The sequence below is a fragment of the Balaenoptera physalus genome (genome assembly GCF_965194825.1).
Source record: "Balaenoptera physalus genome assembly, chromosome: 4".
Lineage (NCBI taxonomy): Eukaryota > Metazoa > Chordata > Mammalia > Artiodactyla > Balaenopteridae > Balaenoptera > Balaenoptera physalus.
This window is the reverse complement of record NC_138891.1, coordinates 62,990,407-63,006,177: the sequence shown is the minus strand read 5'-3', so window position 1 is coordinate 63,006,177 and position 15,771 is coordinate 62,990,407. Positions and strand designations below refer to the sequence as shown.

The 15,771-nt window shown below is 45.4% G+C and overlaps 2 protein-coding genes across 10 annotated transcripts in view; both read left to right on the top strand.

Annotated features, from left to right (window-relative positions):
* LOC309659824 (cytochrome P450 2J6-like) overlaps positions 1-15,771 on the top strand; it is a 167,945-nt gene that overhangs the window by 86,845 nt on the left and 65,329 nt on the right. The window lies entirely within an intron of this gene.
* ABCC5 (ATP binding cassette subfamily C member 5) overlaps positions 1-15,771 on the top strand; it is a 191,097-nt gene that overhangs the window by 141,123 nt on the left and 34,203 nt on the right. For all 9 annotated transcript variants that reach the window (XM_082459941.1, XM_082459937.1, XM_082459939.1 and 6 more), the window contains 7 exons: positions 16-123; positions 4,322-4,678; positions 9,240-9,311; positions 11,522-11,646; positions 11,766-11,838; positions 13,459-13,662; positions 14,542-14,685. In XM_082459941.1, the coding sequence (XP_082316067.1) occupies positions 16-123; positions 4,322-4,678; positions 9,240-9,311; positions 11,522-11,646; positions 11,766-11,838; positions 13,459-13,662; positions 14,542-14,685 (1,083 nt within the window). The remainder of the gene's footprint in view (positions 1-15; positions 124-4,321; positions 4,679-9,239; positions 9,312-11,521; positions 11,647-11,765; positions 11,839-13,458; positions 13,663-14,541; positions 14,686-15,771) is intronic.

The following is a 15,771-nucleotide window of genomic DNA, read 5'->3' as shown; positions in this document are numbered from 1 at the left end:
TTTTCCTATTTTCAGGCTTTCACAGTGGTGACTGTCTTCAATTCCATGACTTTTGCTTTGAAAGTTACACCGTTCTCAGTAAAGTCCCTCTCAGAAGCATCCGTTGCTGTCGACAGATTTAAGGTAAGTGGTTCCCTTCCCTCCTCCGTGTCAGGAGCCGTGGCAAAACTAATTGCTGCCTTTATTCCAATGGGCCACATGGGCTGACTGCACTTGGCTTTTTTCACCTTCAGCCTTTTGGCAAGTTGGTAAGAAAGGGGGCAGTGGAGGAGACTCAGGGGACCTTTTCAAAGAAATATGAATTTTTACCTTTTGTAGACAGCCTAGTTCTGGGCTCCCAAAATTTCAGTGTTCCCCTTCAGAGCTAGTCCCTTCTGCCTGGACCTAACATGGATATATGTTATAATTTACTGGGTCTTTAAGTGATTCAAACCTAGGCAATTAGAATTATCAGGAGGCTGTCAGCTTTTTCTCACCTTGATCTACATCTACATCTACCTCTACCAAAATACTGTCGGGAATAAGCTCTTTTTGATGCTTTTCCCTGCCCTGTGGTTGCCACTCATGATACAGGTAATGCAGTGACATGGGAATAGTCATAAGACTAGATCATACAGAGAACTGCAGTTAAGGACGTATCAGGGGTTTTTTTTTCCTTGCACGTGGTTAGTTGATTGTGCCTTGACTGTGTTTTTTGTGCCTTCAGAATAATACAAATACATGATACAAGAGGTGGATCTATTTGGGAGGGTGGCGGGAGATAGATATTTGAAAGTGGTTAATACTTAAAAAAAAAAAAAGTCCAGCACCTGTGTGGCTGGACTCTCTTGACAAAGCCACTGCAGAGAGTAGCTCCTGCTAATACTTCTTGGCTGCTGAGAGCAATACAAAAGCAAGGTCAGTACCTGGAAGGCTTGAAGCTCAGGTGTTTGAGGGATTGATACCGTCACATTAGGCGTTCAGGAGAAAAATTGGGTTTTCCCCTTAAGAAGAATGGAGACTAGCTTCCCAAGATTTATTGATATTTTACTTGTTTACAGTTAACCAGGTGAATTTTGTTTGGTCAAGAAAGCTAGTCCTCAAGAATGTGCCCCCCGACGCTAGCCCCAAGCCCTCCCTCTCCCCAGCCTGGCTGCTAGAAGGCCAAGATCCAGAGCCACGTGAAAAGAAATGGTCTAATTGTAATCAGAGCCTTATTTTGCAGAACCCACAATATCTAGTTTTGAAGAAGGCAGATTTTTTTTGTAAATTAAAAAAATCTTATTGGCTTTATTCAGCGATTCATGAATTGGGCAACATCCAATCTAGCAACTAGAAGGAGCTCCGAGGAGCTGTACAAAATGAAAGTCTTTTATAGGTAGAAGGGAGCAGGAACAAGGAAGTTATTCTAGGCAGAAAATCGCATTGGTTATTACAAGGTTACTTTCCTTTAGGGGATGGCAGGGGTCTATCAGGCAGGTTACCTAACTAGTGCTGATCAGGTGATTCCTGATTGACTTGTTTAATATTCCATTTCTGGGAGAGCAGAAACTATAGTTAGGTCTCAGTTTGGTGACATGGGGCTTAGCATAAGTGACTCCATTTGGGGCCTGTTGTCTTGTTTTTAACAGCCCACAGGAAGCAGACCAGAACTCATCCTAAATGGATCAATTTCCTCCTAAAACAAAAACGCAACATTTTATATAGGATTTAACCAAGACCTAGAGTCTCATAATATAATATTCAAAATGCCCAGGATACAATCCAAAATTACTCTGCATACAGAGAAATTCTAGATACTGAGATGACCCAAATGTTGGAATTATCAGAAAAAGACCTTAGAAATGAAAAGATAGAAAGTCTCAGCAGAGAAATAGAAGATATAGAAAATAACCAAATAAAAAAATTTTAAGCTAAGAAAATGTATTAATCAGAATTTGAAAATATATTGGATGGACTTAGTAGCAGAATACAGGTGACAAAGGAAAGTCTGTGAACTTGAAGATAGATCAGTTGAAATTATCTGTGATAAGCAGAATGTCCACCCCTAAGGCAGATGTTTTGAGCATAAATTTGTCCCCCTATTTGTTTCTCTGTCCTTTTTAGTGACTGGCTTTGGTGGTATTTTGGACGAAGGAATAGGAATTTATAGTATAGATTTGTTCACACACACCCACCCCACACCCCCCTTATTTCTCGAGAGCTCTCTTCTTTTCACTTACTAGTGAGAACCTGTTTTAGCAGGTGGCTTTTCACGCTATAGATCCTTCCTCTATCCAGGAAGCTTCAGAGTTAATAATAGAAGCAAAATCACCCCCAGCTCTGTTGTATGCCTCATGAGAATGAGTCGCATTCTAGCTAATTCCGCTTGGCAGTCTCCTCCTTCCCCCCGCCTCCACTTCTGGGAGAATGATAACTTTAGAAAGGCAGTGAGAAGCCACCTTATAACTTTTCTGATAAGACAGTCACCAGTATAGTGTTGCCAGGTTTAGCAAATAAAAACACAGGCCCCCCAGTTAATAACTGCATGAGACGTACTTATACTAAAAGACTATTCATTGTTTATCTGGAATCAAAATTTAACTAGGCATCCTGTATTTTATCCGGCAACCCTATGAGTAGTCCCCTCTTCTGCTCAAAAGATACATTCTGATTTGATTGCTTCAGTGAGTGAGAGTAGTGTTTTGATGTAAAGTTGAGTTTTATGGTTTATGTATCTCTAAGATTCTGTTGTCCTGGCAGGTGCAAATCCAAGTAGATATAAATTTAGGGGTGTGGGGCGCTTGTGTGCCTCAGCATGTCCAGGCAGAGCGACCTGAAGCTGAAATCCTCCTGGGAGGGGTGCGGGGCTGCAGGGAGCCTGTGGGAAGGGAAGGTGTGGACGAGCTGTGCAAGCCAGAGGCACTAGCCTAGTTTTTATAGTGCATGAGGCCTACAAGACCCATTTAGTAACTCTTTAGGAGAGAGAAATGATAGGAATTCTGTCAGCATATGGTTTCACTCTATGAAGGTGGGCAGAATATTTGTCATGTTATTCTCAGCCCAGTCTCTCAGGAAGGCTCTGAACAAATGAAACCAATGGCTCTTTTCAGAAAACTGAACTTTAAAAAAAAAACTACTTTTTTTAAAGGTTGACCAAAAGTGAAGATTATCTAGGAGATTTAGAAACATGACATTTCTGGGAAGATCAGGAATTGGGAATGGATAGGAGATGTGGCAATTTAGGGATGCAAAGATCAAGCTTAGGAGTTCAGGATTTAGGAGAAAGAGCTTGCTCTGAGGCAAGGGGATTATATGGTACATTTAATAGCACCTGCAAACTTCAAAATAGTTAGGGGTTCTCGGTAACTAAGCAAAGAGTCCTGCCATTAAGAGTCATCTTTTCTCTAAAGACTTTCTAATGTTTAAAAAAAATTTTAATCATACTGGGAATCCAACTGGGATAGCACCCTATAGGGAAGATCACTGGGTTAAGGGAGGTGTCAAAGTGGGTTCAAAGTCATGGGCACATGTTGGTCCTGGGCAGAGGTTTATTATGGTCAGTGTTTCAGATCTAATTTCAGAGACACTTAGCTTTTCAAGCATTCCATTTTTCTTCCCCTGATATAACTCAGTGGGACTTGGGTAATGAGTGGGAGGGAAGAGTCTTTCTTTCTTCCCAAGGATGTTTCCGAGGGAGATACCCTTCCCTTCCACGCAAGCCCTATGTTTGAATTCTCACAAGTTCCGAGGCAGGACTTGGAAGACATGAGAACTTGTTGGCGAGAAGATGTACTTCGCCGTCAATAAAACCTTAGGTACTCCTTTCTAACTGGAGCGAGCTAGGCCTGGTCACAATCTCAGCTCTGCCTCTCCCCCCGACATGTGCGTGAGGGAAGTGCCTAGGCTTGGGGGTTCTGCAGGAGTGGTCTGGAAGGGAAACAGAGTGACGAGGGTCTGGGCAGGAGAGCAGCGTGCCCGCCCTTTGGTTTTCCTGCTTGCATTTTACTACCTGCTACTCAGCAACTCATGAGTGAGAACAGGGGCTGCAGACCAGTCAGTTAAATAGCCCTTGGTCCACATTAGACTGGTGGAAAAGGAAAGAGTAGTTTAGCATGTAACTGGTAGCGTAGAGTGTTGGGCCAGTTAAGTAGGCCCCTGTCCATCCCGAGGGTGTCCCCACAGTCCCGTGACCTCTCCGTGGGCCTGAGGCTGAGCTACACTAATGAGCTACCTTTTGCCCTTCAGCTTCCTTCCACTGTATAGCCTGATGTGTTTTGCTTCGTGAGTGTACGCCCTAGGCTTGTCTCCCTGGTCTTGATCCAGTGTCTCATCTTTGCACCTCTCTCACAACTCCTATCAGAGTTTGTTTCTAATGGAAGAGGTTCACATGATAAAGAAAAAACCAGCCAGCCCTCACATCACGATAGAGATGAAAAATGCCACCTTGGCATGGGACCCCTCCCACTCCAGTCTCCAGAACTCACCCAAGCTGACCCCCAAAACGAAAAAAGACAAGAGGGCTGCCAGGGGCAAGAAAGAGAAGGTGAGGCAGCTGCAGCGCACTGAGCATCAGGCGGTGCTGGCAGAGCAGAAGGGCCACCTCCTCCTGGATAGTGACGAGCGGCCCAGTCCTGAGGAGGAAGAGGGCAAGCACACCCACCTGGGGAACCTCCGCCTGCAGAGGACGCTGTACAACATCGACCTGGAAATTGAAGAGGTAAACCATCTACCAGGTGTCTGTTCTGGCAGGGGTAGGCAGCTGCCGGTCCTTTTAGCAAAGGGCTTTCTCTCTGGGAGTGGTTTTGAACTAAAGAGCAAATCTGGCCAGTTCCACCTCTAGAAGGGATATTTAGGCATTTAACAATAGAAATGAATAACAACTGCTCTCATGAGATAACTCATTTTATAAGCGAGGAAATGAAGCATTCGAGCGGGTTTTCCACAGTGTTGCCCTGAATAGATTTGATTTAGTTGTATGTGAGCTGTAATAATTATTTCTAGTTATTGTAACTCTGTGTGAGCTTCTTATTAGCACTGGGCTGTGCATAGCACAGAACCTGACATATCATAGGTACTCTCAGTGATGCTGTCCTCAGCAATTCTATTGTAACTTTATTTTTTAATGTAAGTAAAGGATCGTTATGGTATATGATGTCACGGCCCAGGTAACACAGGACTAGAGTCTCCCACAGGTCCTCCTATAGAGAGTGGCTGCCATAGACACTTCAGGTTCAAGGCTTTTAAAATACAGAATATGACTGGGAGCCAGCGGCATGTTGAGGGCTGCAGCATCCAGAGGGTCCCAGGTGTATATATATCTACTCATTCCATTTTTGAGCGCCAGCTCCCTGCCAGGCACTGTTATAGAGTTGTGGATAGAGCAGCAAAAAACCAAATAGGCCAAAATCCCTGCCCTCCTGGAGTTTACCTTCTTCTGAGCAAAGATAGATGGTAAACAAGTAAAAGGGCTACGAAGAAAGGGGTTAGAGTGCTTGCTGGGTGGGGAGCAGGTGTGGTCAATTTAAATAGGCCTCTTAAGGGAAGGCCTCACTTAAACTAAGATCCTACATGCCATGCGGCCCAGCCAAAAAAAGAAAAAAAAAAGTAATAACAGGCATAATGCATTTTTTACAAATTGAAGGCTTCTGGAAACCCTGCATCAAGCAAGGCTGTAGGCATTTTTCCGTCACCATTTGCTTACTTCATGTCTCTGTCACATTTTGGTAATTCTCGAAATATTTCAAACCCTCCACCGGCAAAAAGATTACGACTCATTGAAGACTCAGATGATGGTTAGCATTTTTCAGTAATAAAGTGTTTTTAAATTGGTATTTACATTGTTTTTCTTAGACATAATGTAATTGCACATTTAGTAGACTAAAGTATAGTGTAAACATAACTTATACATGCACTGGGAAACCAAAACATTCGTGTGACTCGCTTCATTGCGATATTTGCTTTATTGCGGTGGTCTGGAAGCAGACCCACAATATGTCCAAGGTATGCCTGTATTTGAGCAAAGGCTTGAAGGAGCGAGCCACATGGATACGTGGAGGAAGAAGAGCAGTCAGGCAGAGGGAACAGAAGCACGAAGGCCCCGAGTGTGCAGTGTGCCTGTTACAAGAGCAGAGTGAGCATGGGAGAGAGGGGAGGGTGCTGAGGGCAGAGAGGCTTGGGGCTCCAGAGCCTCCTGGAATGATTTCCGCTTTACTCTGAATGGAAAGAGAAGCCGTTAGAGGGTTTGGAGAAGAGTCATGTGATCTGACTTACGTATGAATAGAATCATTCTAGCTTCTGGATTCGGAAGAGTATGTAGGGAAACAAGGAGGGAAGTTAGGAGAACCAAGGAAAAACATAAGAGTTTTCTGGACCAAGGGTGGTGGTAACGGAGGTGGTAAGGAATGTTCATCTACTTAATTGGAAGTGGGCTTAGGGGGTTCTAATGCGGTGTGAGGCCTGTTACACAGATCCAGAGCTGGACTAAAGGGAAAACAAAAAGCTCCCAGCTCTTGGAAGCTATAGACAAGAGCGGGGGGAGATGGTCCTCTATGAGACCACCTGAAACAACTAGCATGGTTCATCATTGGAGGGCACACAAGTCAGTTTTTTTTTTTTTTAAACATCTTTATTGAAGTATAATTGCTTTACAATGGTGTGTTAGTTTCTGCTTTATAACAAAGTGAATCAGTTATACATATACATATGTTCCCATATCTCTTCCCTCTTGCATCTCCCTCCCTCCCACCCTCCCCATCCCACCCCTCTAGGTGGTCACAAAGCACCGAGCTGATCTCCCTGTGCTATGCGGCTGCTTGCCACTAGCTATCTATTTTACATTTGGTAGTGTATATATGTCCATGACACTCTCTCACCCTGTCACATCTCACCCCTCCCCCTCCCCATATCCTCAAGTCCATTCTCTAGTAGGTCTGTGTCTTTATTCCCGTCTTGCCACTAGGTTCTTCATGGCCTTTTTTTTTTTTCCTTAGATTCCATGTATATATGTTAGCATACTGTATTTGTTTTTCTCTTTCTGACTTACTTCACTCTGTATGACAGACTCTAACTCCATCCACCTCATTACAAATACCTCCATTTCATTTCTTTTTATGGCTGAGTAATATTCCATTGTATATATGTGCCACATCTTCTTTATCCATTCATCCGATGATGGACACTTAGGTTGCTTCCATGTCCTGGCTATTGTACATAGAGCTGCAATGAACATTTTGGTACATGACTCTTTTTGAACTATGGTTTTCTCAGGGTATATGCCCAGTAGTGGGATTGCTGGGTCGTATGGTAGTTCTATTTGTAGTTTTTTAAGGAACCTCCATACTGCTCTCCATAGTGGCTGTATCAATTTACATTCCCACCAACAGTGCAAGAGTGTTCCCTTTCCTCCACACCCTCTCCAGCATTTATTGTTTCTAGATTTTTTGATGATGGCCATTCTGACCAGTGTGAGATGATATCTCATTGTAGTTTTGACTTGCATTTCTCTAATGATTAATGATGTTGAGCATTCTTTCATGTGTCTGTTGGCAATCTGTCAAGTCAGTTTTTTTAACTCCAATTAACTTTTTAAAAATTAATTAATTAATTATTTTATTTTTGGCTGTGTTGGGTCTTCGTTGCTGCACAAGGGCTTTCTCTGGTTGCGGCGAGCGGGGGCTACTCTTCGTTGCGGTGCACGGGCTTCTCATTATGGTGGCTTCTCTTGTTGCGGAGCATGGGCTCTAGGCACACGGGCTTCAGTAGTTGTGGCACACGGACTCAGTAGTTGTGGCTCACGGGCTCTAGAGTGCAGGCTCAGTAGTTGTGGCGCACAGGCTTAGTTGCTCCGCAGCATGTGGGATCTTCCCGGACCAGGGCTCGAACCCCTGTCCCCTGCATTGGCAGGCAGATTCTTAACCACTGCGCCACCAGGGAAGTCCAGACTTCAATTAACTTTTAACCGCAGGCTCCTTATTTAATAACAATTATCTTGATTGAGGCAACTATATCACATTGCTGATCAGCTCTATTAGCGGATTATTCCTTGTAATCAGCTGAAATTTACTCTTCTCCTTTCTATCTGTTGATCCTGCTTCTGCCCTTTCCAGCCCACGTTCACATGACAGACCTTTAGCTATTTGAAGAGATACCACAATTCCCCCAGCCCCCCTCTTTAGGGAAGAGGTGGGAAGTTAATATTTGCCTGATGTCTTCTGTGCCCCAGGCACTTACTTCATTGTTGACATCTTTAGTCACCATTTAGTCATTGGAACAGCATTTTCTCTGTGTTAACCTGACCGACCTGAGCAGAATCTGAGCCTGTGACTTGGTCTCCTCATCATGACCGGGCTGTAATCTCTCAACCTCCTGAACCATGTCAAAAACTTTGTCCAGTAAACTTTTATTAAGTACCAGACACTGTGTTTGGTCCTGCAAGGATGGCTCCTTCCAAGTTGCTCAAAGCTCAGTTAGAGAGACAGTATTCGTTTAAGTAATTAGACCAAGTCCACACAGTTGGCAAGTGCTGGTGGAGCTGGGATTCAAATCAAGACCTGTCTGCCTCCAGAATCCATGCTCTTTCCACACCACCACTCTCCATCCCTCTCCTTGCTGCCAGTCTTGAGGCAACAGAGTGTTGCTGAACAAGTGGCCCTGTTAAAATCATCTGTCTGTTCTTGAAAACGTTTAACACTGCCCATGGAGAACTCATCATGTTGCCTGAGGATATTCAGTTAATCACAGGCTTGGTTTTCCACTTTCATGTGGGGTTGATGGTAAAAATATGCCCTCAGATTCTTGGAGGTGTTTTGTAGAAAAATGGAAACAACAGTGCACATAATTTTTATGAAAATGATTTATAAGCCCTGGAGAAAAAAATCATATCAAATAAAATGAAAACAAAGTAATTTTCAAGAGTCCTGCCCTCTCTTCCAAAAACAACAATAAAAATAAACAAGTTATCAAAAAGCATGGGTTACCAACAAAGTAGGAAAGGGGGTAGACCTTTCTAAAAGTGATGTGGGATACCTTAATGTCTGTGGCATATTTAATTTTTCCAAAGGGCTTACACATCTGTTACCTCAGTGCATCCCCACAGAAACCCTATGATGTGGGTGGCTGATGAGGGAGAAAAGAGGTAAGTGACTTGCTGGGTCCTCAGGATGACATTCCCATAATGATGGACTGTCGTTGACATTTTTTTCTTCAAAGAAATCCGAAGTCCTAGAGACGAATGGTCAGTAGTGCTTTAATGACCTTCCTCTCTCGTGTGCTTTGTCCAGGGTAAACTGGTTGGAATCTGTGGCAGTGTGGGAAGTGGAAAAACCTCTCTCATTTCATCCATTTTAGGCCAGGTAAGATTCTGTTATTGTCCTTGGCATTTTCTGCTTCTTTCTCTGGATTCTGCTTAGCCAGAGTTTCAGGAAAAATGAACTTATTTCCTGAAGAGAGTCAGGAAAGGTGGAAACAAAATGACCCTAGGTCTGTATCATACCCCGCCCCCTGCTGTTCCCCCCACTTTCCTACCCCTTAACAACAGCACTGTATCTGGAAGGGGACTGAATGACTGATTGATACCCAGCTGGAGTCATTTGTTTCTCCTGCCTTCTTTTATTTAGCATGTATTTACTTAGTGCCATAGGTATGCCAGACAGTGTGTTGGGAAATGTCAGAGGTAAGGGATGGACAAACTGCAGACTGCCAACAAATGGACCAGCCTCACCAGCCTCCCTGTCAGGGAGAGAGCCTTCAGGATTTGATCTAGAAGTAAAGACCCACTCCATTTTCAGCCTAACCATTGAAAGAATTATGCCTTCAAGGAGTCCATGGTCTGGGACTTCCCTGGAGGTCCAGTGGTTAAGACTCCGTGCTCCCACTGCAGGGGGCGTGGGTTTGATCCCTGGTCGCAGAATTAAGATCCCGCATGCCACGCGGTGCTGCCCAAAAAAAAAAAAAAAAAAAGGAGTGTCCATGGTCTGATTGGGGTGCTAGGCCTTGTAGACACACAAGCACAGCACAAGGCAGTGAGTGAATAGTGCTCAGAGGGCCCGGAAGAGGGCTGTCAGTATTTGGATTAAACTAGCTTGACTTGTTGGTTGAGATGAGGATAAACTTAAGGTTATTCCTCCTGATGGATGAAGTCCTCTGAGTCATTTGTCCATATTGAGGAAATTAAACAAATGGGAGAAGGGGCCGGGGAAGATTGTTTTGTAGCATCCAGTCTGTGGAATATTTGGTCCTGTTCGGCGTCACTGTCACAGTTGGTGGAGTTGTGGCTCTCCTCTAGAGCAGTGGTGCCCGGGGTGGTCTGAGGAAGCCTGCATTCAAATCATCGGGAGGGGCAGCTTCCCACCCCCACCCGCTTCTGCTTTATGAGGCTGTACAGCGGTTGGGCTCAGCCACTGGTCTTCGTAAAAAGCCAAAAACCTCCTATGTAATTTCTGATCATCAGCCAGATTTCAGGGTCAGTGATGAGAGACACAGGTGGAGTGAAGGGGAAGGAGGGTTAGTGGGCAGCAGTTAAACTGAAAACTGAGTGGGTCTTTGCTTCTGGATCAAATCCTGACAGCCTTCTCTCCGACAGAGAGTCTGGGAATACTGGTCAGCCCTGCTTCTTTAGAGTGTAACTGTTTGTTGGCGGTCTGCAGTGTGGGGTGTTTGTACTGTAGCAGCCGAGAGAGCTGGATTTCCACAGTTAGACCCTCGGGGTTTCTGAACACTTGAGTGCATTATCAGTGTACTTACCTGTTTGGGGGCAGTTGCGGTACTGTGTTATGGCCTGTGTGTGTACACTGTGCATTACCATGTTTGAGAGGACAAACTTGTATGTGCAGATTGGTTAATGAAACTGTTTCAAGCTATAGCATTCCTAACCCAAGACAAACGTCTACTGTTAGTTCCAAAAGGAACACTGAAAGAGCATAAAATGGGTAAATCGATTCATGTCGACCACTGCAACTGAAAACACAATTCAAAGCACATGACTCATCATGTAGTCTCTTCATGTTGGAGGGGAGGGTCTGTCATCATTGTGTAGATACTCAATAATACTAGTTGATGTCTAACTGGAATTTTTTCCCCCTCTGGTCCTCATTTTACAGAAGCAGCTGACGTAGCCAACAGCCTGTATTAATTCTGTGGATGAGTGGACCTGCGCTCATCTTGAGGCAGGGACTAGCTCTAAATCTTTACAGCATACTGCCCAGGGGAATTCTGCAGGGGCCTTCTGCTTGTGCTTCCTTCAATTAGAACAGTTTGCAGTTAGGAAAAAAGGATAATAAAGTAGCTTATGGGTTGCTGAATGAAGTATTTGTTCATTCAAGTCATGGGTTATGCTGGGCTCCCATCACACGTAAGCAAGGAGAACTTTGATTTTCTTGACCTGCTGTAGCTACTGCTGTAGCTTTGCCCTCTGTGGAACAAAGGTGAGGTCCAGATTCGGGTTCAAAAAGCATCCAAGGAAATTGCCAAGATTTTCAACTCCATTGTGGAATGTCGGGGGTTCTGCTGGCGTAGGGTGATGGTTTCGCGTTGTGATGCCATTAGATGGTGTCTCTTTCCCTAGATGTCACTTCTAGAAGGCAGCATTGCCGTCAGCGGAACCTTCGCTTATGTGGCGCAGCAGGCCTGGATCCTCAATGCCACTCTGAGAGACAACATCCTCTTTGGGAAGGAATTTGATGAAGAAAGGCAAGGAATGTTTGGTTTCTGTCATGCTTTCATCTTGGCTGTGTGAGACACAGGCAGCCCGAGTCAGCAGGCTCTACCCCAACAATGTCCCTGATGCTGGGTCTCTTTGTGTCCTTCAGATACAACTCTGTGCTGAACAGCTGCTGCCTGAGGCCTGACCTGGCCATCCTTCCCAACAGTGACCTGACGGAGGTACAAGTCTTCTGTCCCTGGTGGGCCAGGGTGTTTAGCAGAGAGGATTCTGGAAGATAGGTGGCAGGGCTATGCCAGAACCACCTCCTAGGAGTGCATCTTAAATGCATGGGAGAAGAACCTGTACGGGAGTTTTACTTTCTCTGGGACTTTATGTTAGGAAAGCATTTGGTCCATAGGGCAGGAATATCAACGCTACCTGTTTTAAGCATATAAATATTTCATGTCATGTGGATTTTAAACAAAATCCCATTGTTGGTTCAGAATTGATGTTTTCTACCCTATTCATTTGTAAACCCAAAGTCAAGCATGTGCCTGTTGCGCTTCTTCCCCTGAACTTCATTCTGCCAACTTCCGTACTCACATATGGTCTCTAGAGAGGCCTCTCCCTCTAGAAAGAAAGAGTCCTTAGCACAAACCCGCGCCTTTCTTTGCTTCTCTGCCGTGGAACAGTTCCCAGAGGCTTGTCTTTGGAACTGGCTAGTGCCTTCAGTGTTGACACTCACCTCCCATGACCTGCCCTGGAGGTCTCTGGGGCTGACTCTTTTATTCAGCTGACTTCAGTTTAAGCCCTCAAACCAGATTTGAATGGTTTGGTTAGTTTACTGGTTCTCAGATCCCGGTCGCCTGATTAGCAGCAGACCAGCAGCATCACTGCAGATTCTCAGCCACACCCGAGACCTACTGAATCCAAGACTCTAAGGGTGGGGCTCCACAATATGTGTTAACAAGCCCTGCAGGTAATTCTCATACATGTTCTTATTTGAAAACCTCTGAATTAATTGAATTTTTTTTAAGGATAAGATTTTTAAAAAATACAGAGCCAGTTACCGTTTGACAATTGATTTTTTTTTCATTTGTTTATTTAGTAACATGTATTAAGTGCTTGTTATATGCCGGCTACATGTGCAGAAGCTGCTGGGGGCACTGGGAGTATAAAAGAAAAGGACAATAGTCTGTGTCCTCAGAAAGCTTACAATCGAGAGAGACATCCCGACAAATAGGCACAAAATAGGCTGATGAAAGAGTCCCCTTTCTTTTGGGTATTAGTGGAGAGGGGTGGGGGTAGGCTTCACAGAGGAGGGGACGCCAGAACTGAGCAGACACAGTACGGGAGAAGGCATGACAGTGGTGGTGTGTGTTCATAATAGACACACAACTGAAAATGCTCAGATCCCAGGGTATGGAAGGGGGATTGACAGTGGAGGCTGAGCGTTGCTGGGAAGCCAGGTGGTAAAGGGCCTGCTTTGTCTGCCATATTTGGGGGCTTAGATTATGTCCTTTAGGACTAAGCAAGGGTGGGACATGGTCAGCTTTGTGTTTTGGAAAGGTCTTTCTGCCCACGGAGAATGGATTGTAGCGGGGCATCAAGAGGGCGTGGCGAGGCTCAGATACAGGATTGGTTAGTAACCAGATGGTTGTGGGAGAGGAGGAGGCATCTGGGCTGATGCCCCCCCAGTTCTGTGTGGGCCCTGGAGGACATGGCGGCACTTCATCCAGGTGGGGAAGGGAAGAGAAGAAGCTGGTTCGGGTGGAGGAGAGGTGAGGTGACTGGGGTGATCACTGAGCATTGTTCTGGACTTGAGCTGGAGGCTTCCTGTGCTTTCTGGGCTCCTGTAGATTGGCGAGCGAGGAGCCAACCTGAGTGGTGGGCAGCGCCAAAGGATCAGCCTTGCCCGGGCCTTGTATAGTGACCGAGACATCTACATCCTGGATGACCCCCTCAGTGCCTTAGATGCCCACGTGGGCAACCACATCTTCAACAGTGCTATCCAGAAGCACCTCAAGTCCAAGACGGTTCTGTTCATTACCCACCAGTTACAGGTATGGTGCTTCCTTCCCCAGGCTCCCCACGTTGGCTTGGGAAATCAGAAACAGGGAGGTGGGCTTGGTCCAGGTACCTTTGTGGGGCTCCTAGAGGTCCCTGGAATCATGAGTGTTCACTTCCTCAGCAAACAGCCCCCTGTCCCATTGTACTAATAAAGCTTGTTATAGCAGATGGCCATCTGAATCAGAGATCCTTGGAGCATGTTAGCTTCTGCGTGTAAATCAGTAAGTAAAAGGGCTGAGAGGAGTAGACTGAAAATGGAGTTTGGGTATGAGACAGTTTGGAAAGGGTTGTGTTAACATCTATATGCGAGTGGGAACTGTTTAGGGAAAACAAGCTCTTCTCCCTCTGTCATTCCATGACCAGCAGCCACTTCAGAGAGCAGCTTAAGGATGTTACCATCTGCTTTGCATATGTTGTCAAGTTTGGGGGGCTAACCCCCCATTCTGCCACAGAAAGACTGTAATTATATGTACTTCTGAGTGCAGGGAAGGGATGTGAAGTTTAATGCAGGCCTTTGTGTGGCTTCATCAGCAGATTTATGTCAAAAATTAGAGGAACTGGTTTTTGAACTACATCACGAGGCAGGACAAACTAAAGCAGGGGTTCTCAGTCTCAGCACAGTGGGGTTTGGGGGCCAGAGAGCTCCCTTTTGTGGGGGGCTTGTCCTGTGCATCCCTGACCTCTATCCACCAGATGGCCGTAGTACCCCCTCCCCCCCAACTGTAACAACCAAAAATGTCTCCAGATATTACGAAGTATCCTCTGGGGGGCTTGGTCACCTCCAGATGAGAACCGCTGAACTAAGGTATAGGCGTTTGGATGTATTTGCACAAATATCAGCCACACTATGTTGTCCCTGTCTTTGTCTCCAGTACCTGGCTGACTGTGATGAAGTGATCTTCATGAAAGAGGGCTGTATTACAGAAAGAGGCACCCACGAGGAACTGATGAATCTAAATGGTGATTATGCTACCATTTTTAATAACCTGTTGCTGGGAGAGACACCCCCAGTTGAGGTAAGATTCATGGTGTGCGTGTGTGTGTGTGTGTGTGTGTGTTTCCAGCAAGAGAGATAGGACCGTAGTGAGTGATGGAGAAATCTCAGCTGAACTCATTGTCCGTGTCTTGTTGGCAGGGGCCCTGTTCTCTGGTGACCAGACTGCTGTGTTTTAGTCCGCATACTGGTTCTATCCTACGAGGGCAGGGTTGTGGGGTTAGAGAACCGAGGTCTTCTGTCACCGAGAGTTTATCAGCAAGGCAATGACAAGGAGAAGGACGTGGGCTCAGTGTGTGCTGCTGTTCAGTCATAACTTAGTTTCCTAAACTCCATCAAATCCTGACTGAAAGATTAGGAAGCTCCTTTCTTAATAATCAAATGAATAAGGTGGCAGAGAAGAGACATTAAATACTGCATACATTTGAAAATTATCCATGGTGTCTTGGCTGCCGACTTGGCACTCATTAACTAGTACCAGCTGTGTCCCAATTCCTGGATGAGGCACTTTGTAGCTGTCATCCTGTTCAGCCATTTTAACAGAGCTCTGCGGCCAGATATGATTATCCCCCAGTTGTACAGCCGAGGAAACGGGGGCTCAGAAGGGTTAAACAGCCTGCTGGAAAGGTCAGTTCAACTCCAAAGTGCTCCTTCTGCTGTGCTGCCGGGCCTCCCGCAGCAACACGGAAAGCTGGCCGCCCCCTCTGGGCTCTGAGTTAGGCAAAGACAAGGGCGTACGTAGAGCTGGCTCTCGTATTGACCTTTTTATCCTCTGGTCGCCTTGGGTCCTAGGAGTTCACTCAGGCTGGGCTAAAAGCCGCTTCTTAGCTACTAGGTCATTTTGGTGTTGAGTAGGATGAAAGCAAAATGTTATTGGGACCTTTTCTGGGAATCTTATTTCAGTGTTTGGGTATCATCCTGTTTGATTTCAGGTTCAGTACAACTCATTGTTCATGATGTGTTTTAGGCCTTTTGATATAACTCCGACATTGCGAGTGTCATCAGTAACTGCTATAGAGACACCTGATCCAGATTTGGATTTTATGATCTCTCCCTGTGACTCTCACGGTACTTTGGGCTCTTCAGATTATTTCCTCCTCACTGTACA